The following is a 13,838-nucleotide window of genomic DNA, read 5'->3' as shown; positions in this document are numbered from 1 at the left end:
TAGTACACATCAACACAAAACCCACAGAAAGGAAAAGTAAATCAAATAAAATACAACAGAAACAAGGCTACCAGAGCAATCAACATCCACACAATTTAGCCAGTTATTTTTTGTTAGTGAGACAGATTCACAATGCATGCGTTAAGACTACATGTATGTATTCCGTTCCGATGCAGTCCCCCAGCAATGCTGTGGCAAGCAGGTGGTATGCTTACTGTTTCTCTCAGTGCCACCTCATAGTGCTGGCACTTGACGGTGAGACGACTTCGCTCCTTCTCCGCCTCCTCCAACCTTGCAGTCAGTCTCTCCTCCACCTCTTCTGCCCGTCTGGTCAGCTCCCTGTTCTCTGCCTCTAGCCGCTCCACGGCCTCCCTGCTCTGGCCAGGGTGGGACTTCCCCGCCGCCCGCTCCGCTGCAGCTGCCTTGTCCCGGAGCTCGGTGCACTGGGAGCCGAGCCGTTCCTTCTCCGCCTCCAGGGCTTGGATGTGCCCCCTGTAGCGCTCCTCTTCCGACTCTACACTCTTCTGGAGCTTGTTCACCATACCCTCCTGTAACAGCAACCAGTTCGACCAGTAGGAGCCCTTTTTGTCCAACAATTTGCGGGGGGTTTCATTCATTTTGTTTGTTTGGTTTGGTTTGGTATTCACATTGTTCGTTAAAAGCCACAATGCAGACGAAACAAGACAGACGTGGTGTGCGTGAGACGAAAGCGTGCAGTTTTATATAGAATCACAACAACTCAGAGTTAGTGAAAACTTCATGCAGTATAACGCTCATAGAAAAAAAAAAATCTGCATAAACAAAGAAATGCTATGACTTCTGATGACTGGCAGTGAAACAGCAACATGCTCTGACTTCTCATGACCGCTTAACTCCCATTATACAAAGATTTATACTGATTTCAGCTCAGCGCAATTTCAGAAGTGACAGTTCATTAGCAGACATCTCGTTTTTGGAGAAGCCTGCATGCGCAATCAAGTTACAAATCAATCCTCAGCAAATTTTCATTCTACCTCCTGAAAAGAGATACAAAGTCTGCAATTTTAGACGGTTCAAAACTACTATCAAACACTAGTCGCAAACAAGTCGTATGAAAACTTGACAGGCACATACGTTGAGGCATATGATAAAGTTTTGCTGGTTTCAGTGATTATCCAGTGAAAGCACAAGCATGCATTACAGTTATTCTTCCTTTGATGCAACTTTAGACACTACTTCTGCTCTTTGTCAGGTTCATTTAGTGCTACACATGCTTTGACTTGGTTGAACAATGATTATGTCTAAAAAAAAAATATATATACAATTCTGACACTACAGTGATTTAATTGGACACACTGCTTTATCGATCACACATAAAATAATGATTAGGTTATAAAAAGAGCTTATAACTACACATTGAACAATGACTGTTAAAAAGTGTCATTTACACATCTTGCATGCATGGCAAAAAGAGATATGCACAACACAAACAAACAAAACTCCAAGTAAATTCATTACTTTATTTGTTAAAGTAAAATATACTCTTTTAAGATCCTCCAAAACAACTTTCTACAAAGTCTTTTCAACAATATTTTGATAACTAAAAGATAACATAAATTCTGATAATCTGCTGCAGATAATGTATCATAAACACTCAAACAAATGCTCTCCTCACAGTTCCTTACAAAACTCGACAGCAGGTGTATTTATTTCTGCATTGTCGTAGGCTTTCATAATTATAGGAATATGTTATGCTTGAAATCAGAAAAACACAATATACGTCAAATATCTGAATTACATATCAAAAAGTATAAATCCAGTTAAGGAGTAAACCAACTGAACAGTTTTACCCAACCAAACAATATCTTTAAGAGGTACTGTTAAAGGAAATGATCGTAAGGAATAGATGCATCGTACAGAACTGTACAAAAATTATAGAATAACACACCAACATGCTAAATACATACAAACAGAAAACACTTATTAATATCAAGCAAATATATACAAGTAAACAATATACACCATGCTCTTACAAACTGAATTCCAAACAATCACAGTAAATACATATCAGGCAAAGTATATGACCTGTTAAAATGCTATGTCTCATTCTTCAACATATATCAGGTTGAATAACAAAACTCAACAGAAATGTTTACATTTGTACATGCTTATTGAAGATTTTTTCTCCTCTTTGCTATAAAAAAGAAGACATTTTTTCTAATGCAGGCAACAAACCTCAAGACTTTGTACAGAGCACAAGCTTGTTTGGTTCTTATATCAATCAAAGTGAAACATATGAGGAAAATCATTCATGGCATAATATGAATGTGTGATATCGACACAAGGGAAATTTTTCATCCAAACTTGATCATAAGTAGAAATATAATAAAAGAAATCACCTCACATATACAACAGTTCTAAAATCAAAGATCTGAGCAAAATCAAGTTTGATGACTTACTTCAAATATAAATATATTCTCTATGATTATAAACTGTGGAAAATACTCCTCAAGATATGTTTCACACACTGAATAATCAAATTTGCACATTTAAGTGGCATAGCATTATAGAACTATACAATAAAATAAGTTGATTTATAGAACTATAAACAAAACATTTGGTACACAACAGAAAAGAAAGGTTTTGTTTTTTTTGAAAGAGTGCTTACATTAAAGGAGCCAATACCGTGAATATTCATTTCATGTTGTCGATGATTGCCCTTGCTATCTCTCGCTCCCTCTATCTTATCTATCTGTGTATCTTTCTTTCCATCCTGTTTTATTTCTCTTCCAGGAAGTACTTTTGGCATTCAAATTGTTCTCTCTCGTTTATTTGTTTGTTTGTGTGTGTGTTTGAAGTAAAAGAGGATGTAAACATAATTATTCTTAGTAAAGAGATGCAGCTCATCCACTTTTGGTTTTGTTTTATGTTTATGAGTCAAATCGTAACTGAAATGATGCACCTTACTTTGTTGGAAAACCAACAAGCAGAAATATCCTTCGTTCTGTCTCATCGGAACAGAAATCTAGAGGGGGTACTTACGGTTTCGGCAAGCACGGACTGATAATGCTGGCACTGTGAGGACAGTTGCTCCTTCTCTGCCTCTAGCGTGTTGATCTTCAGGGCATATTCCTCAGCCTGACATCATGACAACAAGTAAAGAGTATAAACAGAAGTAGACCAGGACAAGAATGATAATCAAATAAAAGAGTGAGAAGAGGAAGAGGAGGAGGAGGAAAAAAAAGATAGAAAAAAAAAGGAAGGGAGATGAAGAGGATGTTGATAGAGGGAAAGAGGAAATATACAAGACAGCAGACAGTAAAAATGAGAAAAAGAAGAGAAATAGAAGAGAAATAAGAAAAACAAAGACAAAAGGGGAGAAGAGGAATATCAGATGATTAAACATACATAGAAAAAGAAATGTACATTTCTATTATTATATGTTTATCATACTTTTTACAGTTCATTTTTGAAAAACAAAACAAAACAAAAATTGTGTTCAATTGAACCCTTTGAGGTTCACATATAGTTGTTTGTCTTGGTTGTTGAATTAGCAGAATGCTTTTTATTGCCAATATAATAACTGGTATCCTTATTGGCAAACACATTATAGATGATTAAAGTACATGCTTCTCTCTAAAATTGGCATATTCTTGCACATCATTCTTGATTTTGTACAGATTTGATGAATTAAACGTATTCTATCAACTGATATTTCTCTGATATAAAATATACAGTGATCACAAAGACCAGAGTAGTCTATTCAGTTATGACACGATAATGTCTGCAGCAAATCCACCTGAGGACTTGATGAGTGAAAATGCAAGCACTAAGAAATTACATCAAAAAACACTAATCATTATGTCCATTTGCCTCAAGGCGGCACCAATTCAATCTCTTTGAATTCCATTTGTTATTTGATTTATGTATATTGTGGAAATCACGGTACATTAAATATTAGCATATATTTGCAAGTAGGACCAATGCATGTTTCTTCAAGAATCTTGATCAACTGGCTGATAAATACTACATATACAATCTCAACCAAATACAACAAGTATACCACTTTTCACGTTTCTATTACTGCATAGATATATATCATAGTCACACATCATGGCCAAACATCAGATATATATCAGATATAAATAATCAGATATTCATTAACTCACCTCTGAACTTGTGGAAGATTGTTTGCTAAGTACTTGCGCAGCCTCCTTCTCAAACTTACTTAACCAGTCTTTGTAAGCCTATGTGGAATAGAGTAAAGACATACCAGTTATCTTATGGTAACTAGGATTCTCAAAATGATGTTCTTTCTGTTCTTTTCTTACACATCACTTCCTCAAGAAGGTGCTAATTCACAAAGAGCTAGCAACCACTGAACATCACTTGAATGCTACCTTCTCACTAGCATTTGCATATTCCAATAAAGAAAGTATCACCAGCTTCCAAAATCTACTGGCCAAAACAAAGTTACACTGTAACTACAACACATTGCATGCATTATATGAAACTTGCATGATTAGCCAAGTAACAAACATTATGTTTGTAGACCTCGCGTTGAAAGAAAATAAAGCAATACAATTTTTGTACTGTCTTGGCTAAATATACATTCAAAAAATATACAACAAATATGCACAAACTGAAGAACACAATTATGATGATGAGATTACTTTCATCATTATTGTCATAATAGCACCAATGAGAATATTAAAATCCTAATAATAATAATGATTACAAAAACAAAAATACCGACAATACAGAATGAAGTTAAACCGGCTGGTATGCCATATCTGTCACACACAGAGATAGATAACACTTCCCAGAGTGCTGTGGTATGAACACTATACTTCATCATCACCTTGTCATTTTTGTTAACTTCATTTGAGTAAAACAATTGAATAGCTGGCCAAATCGAAACATTATTTTTCATCTGCTGCCACATATCAAACATTTACTTTAAACTCTGATTTCAAAGTTGTGATAACACTGATTTATATTTTCAGTTCTGATTTATTTAATTTTAGCTAAATTCTTCCTTCTTGTTGTTCTTGCCGAGGATTACGTAACACCAGACTTACCAAGGATGACTCTAAACTGACACCAGGGAATAGTCTTTCTAGCACTGTCTTTGTTGATGCCTGCTCCTGGGCAAGAGCAGAGGACACATCCTCCTGGTAAGAAGAAAATGAGAGCTTTGAGCATCATGACAGCAATCTCCATGGCAACAAGACATTTGCAAAACTATAACAGAGCCAGGCTTATGCAGGTGATACTTTTTTTTTTCTTTTTTTTTTTCTTTTTTTTTGTATAGGAAAATCTGGAACAGCAATGTACAAAGTATGCCAATGCACGAGTACTGCAGAAGGTAGACACATTCATGTTGTTCCTTATTTCATTCTTTTTTTCTTTTTTTTTTTGATAGCATAGATTCTTACTGTAAGATGTTATCATTTAACATTCTAAACACTCTCTGATCATGTCAAATCGAATGTTACCATTTGCAGAGAAATTCCGTCAAGGAGTGAAAATATCAGCATATCTCAGAACACACAGAGATTTCTGAAGAATTTTCTCAACATTCTAGTGCTGAGGACACGTATTATGAACCAATGTTCTGCCACACAAAAATAAAAATCTGATAACCATTCTACTTTTGGTTCTGTAATAATGCCTTCATATCAGATCAATTAATCTATGTCTTCTTCTTTTTTTCCTTCATAGTATAACAGCAATTTATCATCTGACATCACTGCTCAATATAAGTTTGTTTTTGTCAATACATCATTGGTAATGACTTTTTCATTAGTCCTTATATCATGAGAGGCAACTGGTATTACTGATGGCAACATGCTGTGTGTTGAAAAAGGTTAGGACTCCAACTTAACTGGATGTAAGTAGGGTTACATGAAGTGCAACAAGCAAACCAAATAGGAGAAAGAAAACAGGTGGGCAGATACAGTATAAGCATGCATATCAAAAAAAAAAAATAACAAAGCTTATAACATATGAATATGAAGTCATAAAATGTCATCATATGTATACAATGAATAGGTCAATCAACACACAAAAAAATCTGTTACGACTGTTAGTATGACGATCATATAAGATATATATACATATATATATAAAACAAGAGGTAAGTGAGCCACATGCAAATTACGGGCATCCTATTACTGCTACATACAGCTAACTGTACACACGAGTGAAGTGACTGGTATCATAGAAACACTGGTGTGATGGCCGGAGATAATAAAACCTCCGACAGCTACTCAATCCAAAGGCAAACCACAGCTACGTCAACTAAGAAACATTCAAGCAAAAGACTGCAAATTTCTTTCATGTGCTTCCCCCCCCCCCCCCACCATTTCCACCAAAAGTTTTGTTTTGACGTAGCACATACAAATGTAGTGTTCAAAAGTACAAGTTTTATAATTCCTGGGTCATGGAAGCTTTCCCTCAGATGGGTTGCGCCATTGAGTCCAGTTGACTAGACTGTACAGATCAGCTTCCTTCTCATGCTTACTGAATAAATCAAAATCTACAATGATGTGTGTGATGCACCACAATGCACTGTCTTCAGTTTGAAAGTGGTTTACTGATATTCTCTCCAACCACTGAAAAGTAAACTCCACTCTCTCTTGTACCAACAGAGACCTTGACTCTACCACGACTCCTTCCTGACCTAGTACGACACCAATATAACAAAGCTTTGACTCTATTATTAGACAAATTAATCATGACCATAGTCACATTCATTTTGGACAGAGATGGTTGCAATCAGTCAATTCATTATCAGTACTTAGTATCACTGGTTGACATGAAAATGGTTGAAGTTGACTGATGAAAAACTACCGTAGCTCAAACAAGGTTTCTTGTATTAAGTTTTCTCTGACAAGTGGCATCAAAGAGAAAGTTTCACACAAAATGTACTGGTATATGGATTGTGGATATGTACTGAATCCACATGATATGCTGGGGAAACCTGCCCCCATAGGTTCATTCCTTTACCAGTGACAACGCATTTTATATAATGATTGATAATGATTGGAAATTGAATGTGCAACATGGGGACAATAGATACAGGAAATCACTATCACCAGCACATTGATCATGTCAAGAAATTGTCTTTGAAATTACACACAACTGATAATGGTTTGATGTTCAGAATATATGGCAGAGTTGGAAACCTAACATAACAATTCATATTTCTTTTCAAGTGAAACAACTCAACTCAATTCACAAAAGACATTATTTGTCCAAACATACAAATGTTCACAACACTTAATGCATTATATAATTCTATTCACAATGCATTCTGCAACAAAGGTACAGTGTCAAAAGACAAGCCAAGGTCTTTTATTTACAATTCGGGTGAAACTTGCCCAATGAAAATATTTGTCAATTTGAGAGAGGAAACAGATTTTTAATCTTCCCAAATTAGTTGCTAATCTAAGGATTATTTCAATCCGGTAATTAAGAAGCTTTTGCAAGATCTGAACTGAAATAAAGAATTAATGAACAACGAATAGCTCAAATGAAAGAGAATCTTTAACTTTAACTTATGAAACACTGTGTAACAATAAAGCAATTATGTCAACAAAAACTACAGCACCACACCACGGAAATAAGATTTCTTGGGCTTGATGGGTTAAAAATATATCAATTCATGGGGGCAGATCATACATCCAATGCTTGCAGCAATAACATTCCACAACTGTGTTTACACCGTAGGGTTGTCAACAACAGACTATAAAGACGTGATACAATCTTAATAGTCTGCTAAGTTTCATTGTATCTGTAGTATCCAACTAATATGGGGCATGCTCCAATCTCATAACATTCTGTGAACTCAAGTCATGCACAACAGTACAGCACCATCAGTAAACCAAAAACATGTAACTGTGAGGAGTGCATACAAATGATGGTTGTCATAATTCGTGCGATAAGGGGGGGGGGGTTGACGATGGTGGCTAAGAGCATTCACGTTTTCATACTATGTGACAGTCACCGCCATACAGTTTTAACACACGCCACAGTGCACACAATATGGTGGCTCACAATCACATTTGGAATTGACCGATAACTGTCGCCCATGGAGACGCGACTCTGGACTTGGCTATTTGCAGAGGGGTTAACATTTGCAACATCTTGGAAAAAGGTTCGTGTCAGTACCTTTGCTGCCCTCGCAGCCCGAGTGGCAGATTCTGCACTCGTTTTCTCGGCCGCCGAGACCACCTCCATAAGTTTCCGATTTTTCTCCCGTAGGTTCTGGTTTCAATAGGAAACAGGTTCACACAAAAAAAAAGATCTAGAAGAAAAATCTACGAGATCTCAAAACAATTCATTGACTAGCAATTTTGGAACATGACAAAGGCTCATCATTGTCAAATGGTTGGGGGGGGGGGAGGATAATTCCAGATTTCTGCTACTTGTCCAAAAAGACAGATGAATAGCAAGTTCAAATTTCATTGAACACTCATTGCACAAAATCATACCTCCTTTGGTTTGATATGTATACATGATCAACTGGAAAGGCTGCGAAGATGATTAGTACATTCTGAAAAATACACATCAACATTGGGGACGTCTGTCCGTCCAAGTTAGCACATGCGCTCAATGCTCCCTGGGGTCTCTCACACATAATATCTTGGGATCAGTTTGTGAATAAATGCAGAGCAGGTAAACATGGACTACAGTGGTGGAGATGTCATTACAGGTTGGGATGGATGAAAGTGCGGAGGAGATATTTTGGTACCGAGGTGGATGGCAGAACACAGACACAGTGAGCAACTCACAGGAATCAATGAAAACTTCAACTGAGTTTTTCAGAAGCAAGGGGGATAGGCCATACAGCCATGATTCAGCTAATGTTAGAGAGGCGTTATTTCCAGCAAAGAAAACGTGATGGAGGTACACGTGATGGAGGTACAGAAAAACATCACAGTTATTAATGGTTGTCAGATATATGAAATACGGTGGCTGAGATTTATCTGTTAAACAGATTTAGAGCTTACAATACAATAATGAGACTATAATAAGAGGTTGGGTCTATATAAATTTTAACCAAAGCAAACAAACTAATCTCAGTGATTTCACTCCACAGAATGAATGGGATGAAAACAGTAGGCTACTTGTTTGAAACTAACAAATGTGGCATTTAATATGCCTACATACCGTTTGCACACTAATAGGTGCATGCATTTTTGTGCCATTTTCGAAAATGACCATACCAGCATAACCTATTCAAAATCAACAGCTGTTTTACAGTAAAGCAAAGAAATAAATATATCAAATGGTATATTTGAAAGATAAGCATGTGATTCAATCTATTTTTTCAAATTCTACCTCCGCCTCTTTTGACAGTTTGCACTGGATATTGGAAATATAAGACACATTCTTTTTCTTTTCGGACTGCCATTCTAGGCTCAAAGCGACCTTTCTCTGCTATAAAGGCCCCTCCCTCCCCTTCATATTGTACGAGGAAGCTACTACACTTGATGTCACAATGCTATCCACCAATCTGAGCCATTTCCATGATATGCTAATTCCCAATTTGCTAGCCAACACTGATGTGTCTGTGGTTTACCATAGATTGACAGTTACTCGGCAAGTTCTCTGCAGTTGTATCCTGTTCATGAACACTTCAGCTGATTTCGTAGCTTTGTGACCATGGCTAGAATGAGCAGATGGTTCCCACGAAGAGCCATCAATCATAAAATATTTCTTGTTATGCTAGTCCTTGACAGCCAAACCACCAAATGTTATCTAGTTTCCATACAAATTCCCAAGTGATACTATAATATACAATGCACCAGATGCAAAACAGCTGCCCTTGGAATTTTGGAAAAGTAAAAAGTTAGTCTGAAAAGAAAGTCAAATTTGGGGGCACAACCGTGATAATAATATTTATACATGTATATAATAATATGATTAAATTGGATAAAAATCAGGAAAGCTATGAAACTGTGAAGTATCACTAATACTTGCAACACAGTTTTTTAAAAGTTATCATGAATATGCAAATAAGCTGATGATGCCATCTCCTAAAGATTTTCCCGGATCTTGCATAAAATAAAATGGCAAAAATTCAATTTTTTCCCCCTGCTACACGAGGGTAAAACATACAGTTATAGCCTTGCTGAATGACTTCAAAATAATAGTCAGTCAGACACATTATAAGTCGAGACCTGGGCATTATTGAATTTGAACTGTAACTAGAGAAATTTCCAGATTTTGTGTACAAACTATATGGCAAGTAGTGAGGTGATAACATCAACTCACTCATTTGCATATTCATAAAGACTGTTCAAGAACTGTTTTGTGAAATTGAAAGGACCTTCATACTTTCAAAACTTTCTCACTACTGAGCTCATAAAATTCTACTCTTCCTTTAACAGACCCATTTAAACTGGTCTGGAATTCCCCTTTCAAGTAAAGCACTGTTGGCCATGTGAGCATGTTTGAATGTGTATACATGTATTAATGTTTATAAAGGTACGGTATACGTGTACAATGTGTGACAGAAATGCAGAGATTTCCTCTCCTTTTTTTTTTTTTTTTTGTTATCTAATTTGGAGGAATTATTTTGTTGTGATTGCTGGGTATTAAGAGAGTGGGTTTTGGTTGGGGGGAGGGAGGTATTCTCTTTTCAGCAAATTCTTTTAATCTCTCCTGCCCTCAGCCCCTTCATGAAGGACACATGCGAGGTCATTAGGAGCTACTGCCTTTTCAAGCATCATTGACATTTCTATCTCATCTCAAGCTCAGACTACAGTCTGTGGGGGGAGCTATATTTGATCTACGAGAAAGGAAGGCAAAAGAGATGGGGGGAGGGGGTTGGGGATTGAATTTGGGTTGGCTAGTCTAGATAACCTAGCATGAGGAGGTAAACAATGGACCTGAGCAAAGTCCACATTCAAAGAGGGGTGGTGGGGAAGGAGGCAAACTTACATTATTCCTCTGTTTCTGTTGCTCCACGACTGCTTGGAGTCCTTCAAGCTCTGTCCGACTGGAGCTCAGCTGTTCCTCCAGTCCCACTATTGTCTTCTCCTTATCTGCTACACTGCAAACATACATGGGTGATAACAACATCCCATAAAACACATAGACACACACACAGAGTGATACAACATAGGTATCTACTTCTGGTGGGCTTTGTTTGGACGGGCAATCACAGGTGCGATAGGCGAAATTGAAACCCCCAATCTGTCGGCAATATTCCAAACAGAGTGCTTGGGTTCGGGTAGTATGAACGACATAGAGGAATTTATCTGTGTCATGAATGAAGAACGAGGAATTAATTGCTGTGACAGAGACAATAAAGCACCCATCAGAAATTGATGCTTGATTGAAAATAAGACGAACTCGCGCAGGGCACGTCGTTAACTGCTATATGACACTGTGATCCAATTGCTGTTTCACTTTACAAACAACAAAGAGGGATAATATCAGCAAATTATAAGTGACTGTGATACTACATTAGAAAAAAAAAATGCCATTATAAATGTCTTGTCACGTGCCTTTGATTATGACATCCTTTGGTCTATGCAAGCAAAATCTAATCTCAATATCAGGGACACAACATTGCACAACTCATGACAATGAAAAAGTAGCAAAATTACACCTTAAAGGAAAGAGACATCTGTGTAAATAAACATGGGGCTTTTTGACATTCAGCTCATGTCTGATATCAGCTGCCTTTGTTCTGCGAAACAATAAAATGCTTAAACATGCCCCAAAATATAAACTTTCTCTGCTAACACAATTCAGTCTTTACTGTAATCAACCTATATTCTTTCATGAATGTTGCATAATTTCTTCTTATTCATTTTCTATTTGTTTTCTTCAATCAATTTTTTTTTTCAATGTTATGCAGTCATATCAGTTTATCAATATGACATGTTGACTGATGCTCTTCTGTTGAGAAGGCATACTACCCCCACCATTTCGGTGAGTCAAACTTACATGGAGTTGTGCTCCTTCAGCAACACGGTTTCTTCCTTGGGTCCAGAATCCGTGTGGTCTGCGCTATCACTGGCTGGGGGCGGGGCCTCCTGGCCCTCGGCCTCTGACCTCTTCTCCCGGGATTGCAGCTGACCTTGGAGAGAGTCATTCTCCTTTTTCAGAGCCTGGAAAAAAGCAAGAGCAGACTAACACTCTAAACTTGACACACATGGGAGAAAGATAGAGAGAGAACAGCACAAAGAGATAGAGTTGGTCAGGACACGGCAATCATGGCTGGAGTTATAGGGCACAATGCTCACAAAATTTGATTTGCGAGTCTTAGCGAAGAGTTCCCGGCCAATCTCCAGCAAACATCCTTTCAAAGTCTATGGCCATATCGGTCCACGAATAATGCAAGCAGTCACACAAACAGCGATGCAACATTTGTTGCAAGCGCAGGGCTGCCTTGGTTACCCTTTTCTTCATTCACAAAACACCTGGAGTCTGTTTTATGAAAGTCTTATGAGAAACATTTTTTGCTCACACTTTTGAGAGACTTCATGAAATGGATTTTACTTCTCTTTGAAAGTCTCTCATACCTACATATGAGCGACTTTGGCCATTCTGAGATTTATGTAAAGACTTTTATGTAATGACTTCATGAAACGAACCCCTGGTTGATGACTGGCATTAAAATATAATGCATACTGAAACAGAAAGGGAAGGATGAAGAGGGGAGAAGAGAGGAACAGCAGTGAAGAAGGAGGGGCAGAAGAGGAGGAAGACGGGGTAGGGATGGAGAGAGGTAGGTAAGGAGGGAGACAGGTGTAGAGGGAGAGAAGGTTGGCAGGAAGGGGAGTAGGGAAGGATGGGAGGGAGGGAAGGACCAAAGGAGAGGAGGAGGAAGATTCAGATAGGGAGGCAGGGAAGAGGGGAGGTAGGGAAGGATGGAGGGAGGGAAGGAGCAAAGGAGAGGTAGATTCAGATAGGGAGGTAGGGAAGAGAGGAAGGTATGAAAGGAGGGGGTAAGGAAAGCGGGAGGAGAGGGGTAGGAAGAGAAATAAGGAAAGAGGGAGGTAGGGAAGGAGGGAGGTAGGGAAGTAGGGAGGAAGGAACGAAGGTATGAAGGTATAGAAGGAGAGGGGAGGGAAGGAAGGGGTAGGGAAGGAGGAAGGAAGAAGGTAGGAAGGTAGGAAAGTAAGGTAGGAGAGATGGAGGGATGTAAGGGCAGTAGGGAGAAAGATAAAGTCAGGAAGCTAGAGAGAGAGGAAAGGGAGGAGGTAGGAAGGAGAAATAAAGGAAAGAACGAGTGGAGGAAGGACCTAGATAGAAGCAGGGAGACATAGGCTGGTTGTGAATGAGCACGCAAGACAGTGGCACTCGGAGATGAACGTGGCCATACTGTCCATGGCAGCCAGGTCAGAATGTATAAACTGACCTCTAGCTCTTGGTCTGCCTGTGTCTTTTGCTGCTGCTTCTCCTCCAACAGGTTCTTCACATCCCTCACTTGCCCCTCCAGACTGTTGCACTTGCTCTCTGAATCCTGGATAGGGGGAAAGAGAGGGAGAGAACATATATCTGTAAACACCTCTTCGAACATCTTTGAGGGTATACCACTGAATGAAGAAAAGTTGTTCAACTTTCATCACACATACACATGGGATCCTGTGACAAGGTTTGTTTGTTTCATATTTCCATCTGAGAAGATGGCTGGATAGCCCATATTCAGCTACAATAGCTGGTCTTCCATGGGGTCCAGTTGTAACATCAGCTCTAAAGTAGGAAAAAGAGCAAAGCCAAGATTTAGTATATTCCCTTATTTTTATTGAGCAAATCAGGGTTCCCTTGAAGACAAGAAGTTTCATTTTATTTAATCCATCAGTTTTCAAAATATATATGTTCTTCAGAAGATA

General features: G+C 38.2%; 1 protein-coding gene across 5 annotated transcripts in view; it reads right to left on the bottom strand.

The window, feature by feature from the left end:
* The window catches only part of LOC140234822 (ribosome-binding protein 1-like), a 71,293-nt gene that overhangs the window by 24,078 nt on the left and 33,377 nt on the right, over positions 1-13,838 (bottom strand). For 2 of the 5 annotated variants that reach the window (XM_072314863.1, XM_072314880.1), the window contains exons 11-18: positions 13,364-13,468; positions 11,947-12,110; positions 10,933-11,044; positions 8,155-8,250; positions 5,061-5,153; positions 4,149-4,226; positions 3,022-3,117; positions 216-581 (exon numbers count right to left, since the gene is read on the bottom strand). In XM_072314863.1, coding sequence (XP_072170964.1) covers positions 216-581; positions 3,022-3,117; positions 4,149-4,226; positions 5,061-5,153; positions 8,155-8,250; positions 10,933-11,044; positions 11,947-12,110; positions 13,364-13,468 — 1,110 coding nt within the window. The remainder of the gene's footprint in view (positions 1-215; positions 582-3,021; positions 3,118-4,148; positions 4,227-5,060; positions 5,154-8,154; positions 8,251-10,932; positions 11,045-11,946; positions 12,111-13,363; positions 13,469-13,838) is intronic. The other 3 variants (XM_072314871.1, XM_072314893.1, XM_072314886.1) reach the window with 3 other exon arrangements.

The sequence above is a fragment of the Diadema setosum genome, chromosome 1 (genome assembly GCF_964275005.1).
Source record: "Diadema setosum chromosome 1, eeDiaSeto1, whole genome shotgun sequence".
Taxonomy (NCBI): domain Eukaryota; kingdom Metazoa; phylum Echinodermata; class Echinoidea; order Diadematoida; family Diadematidae; genus Diadema; species Diadema setosum.
This window is presented reverse-complemented; position numbering and strand designations above follow the sequence as displayed.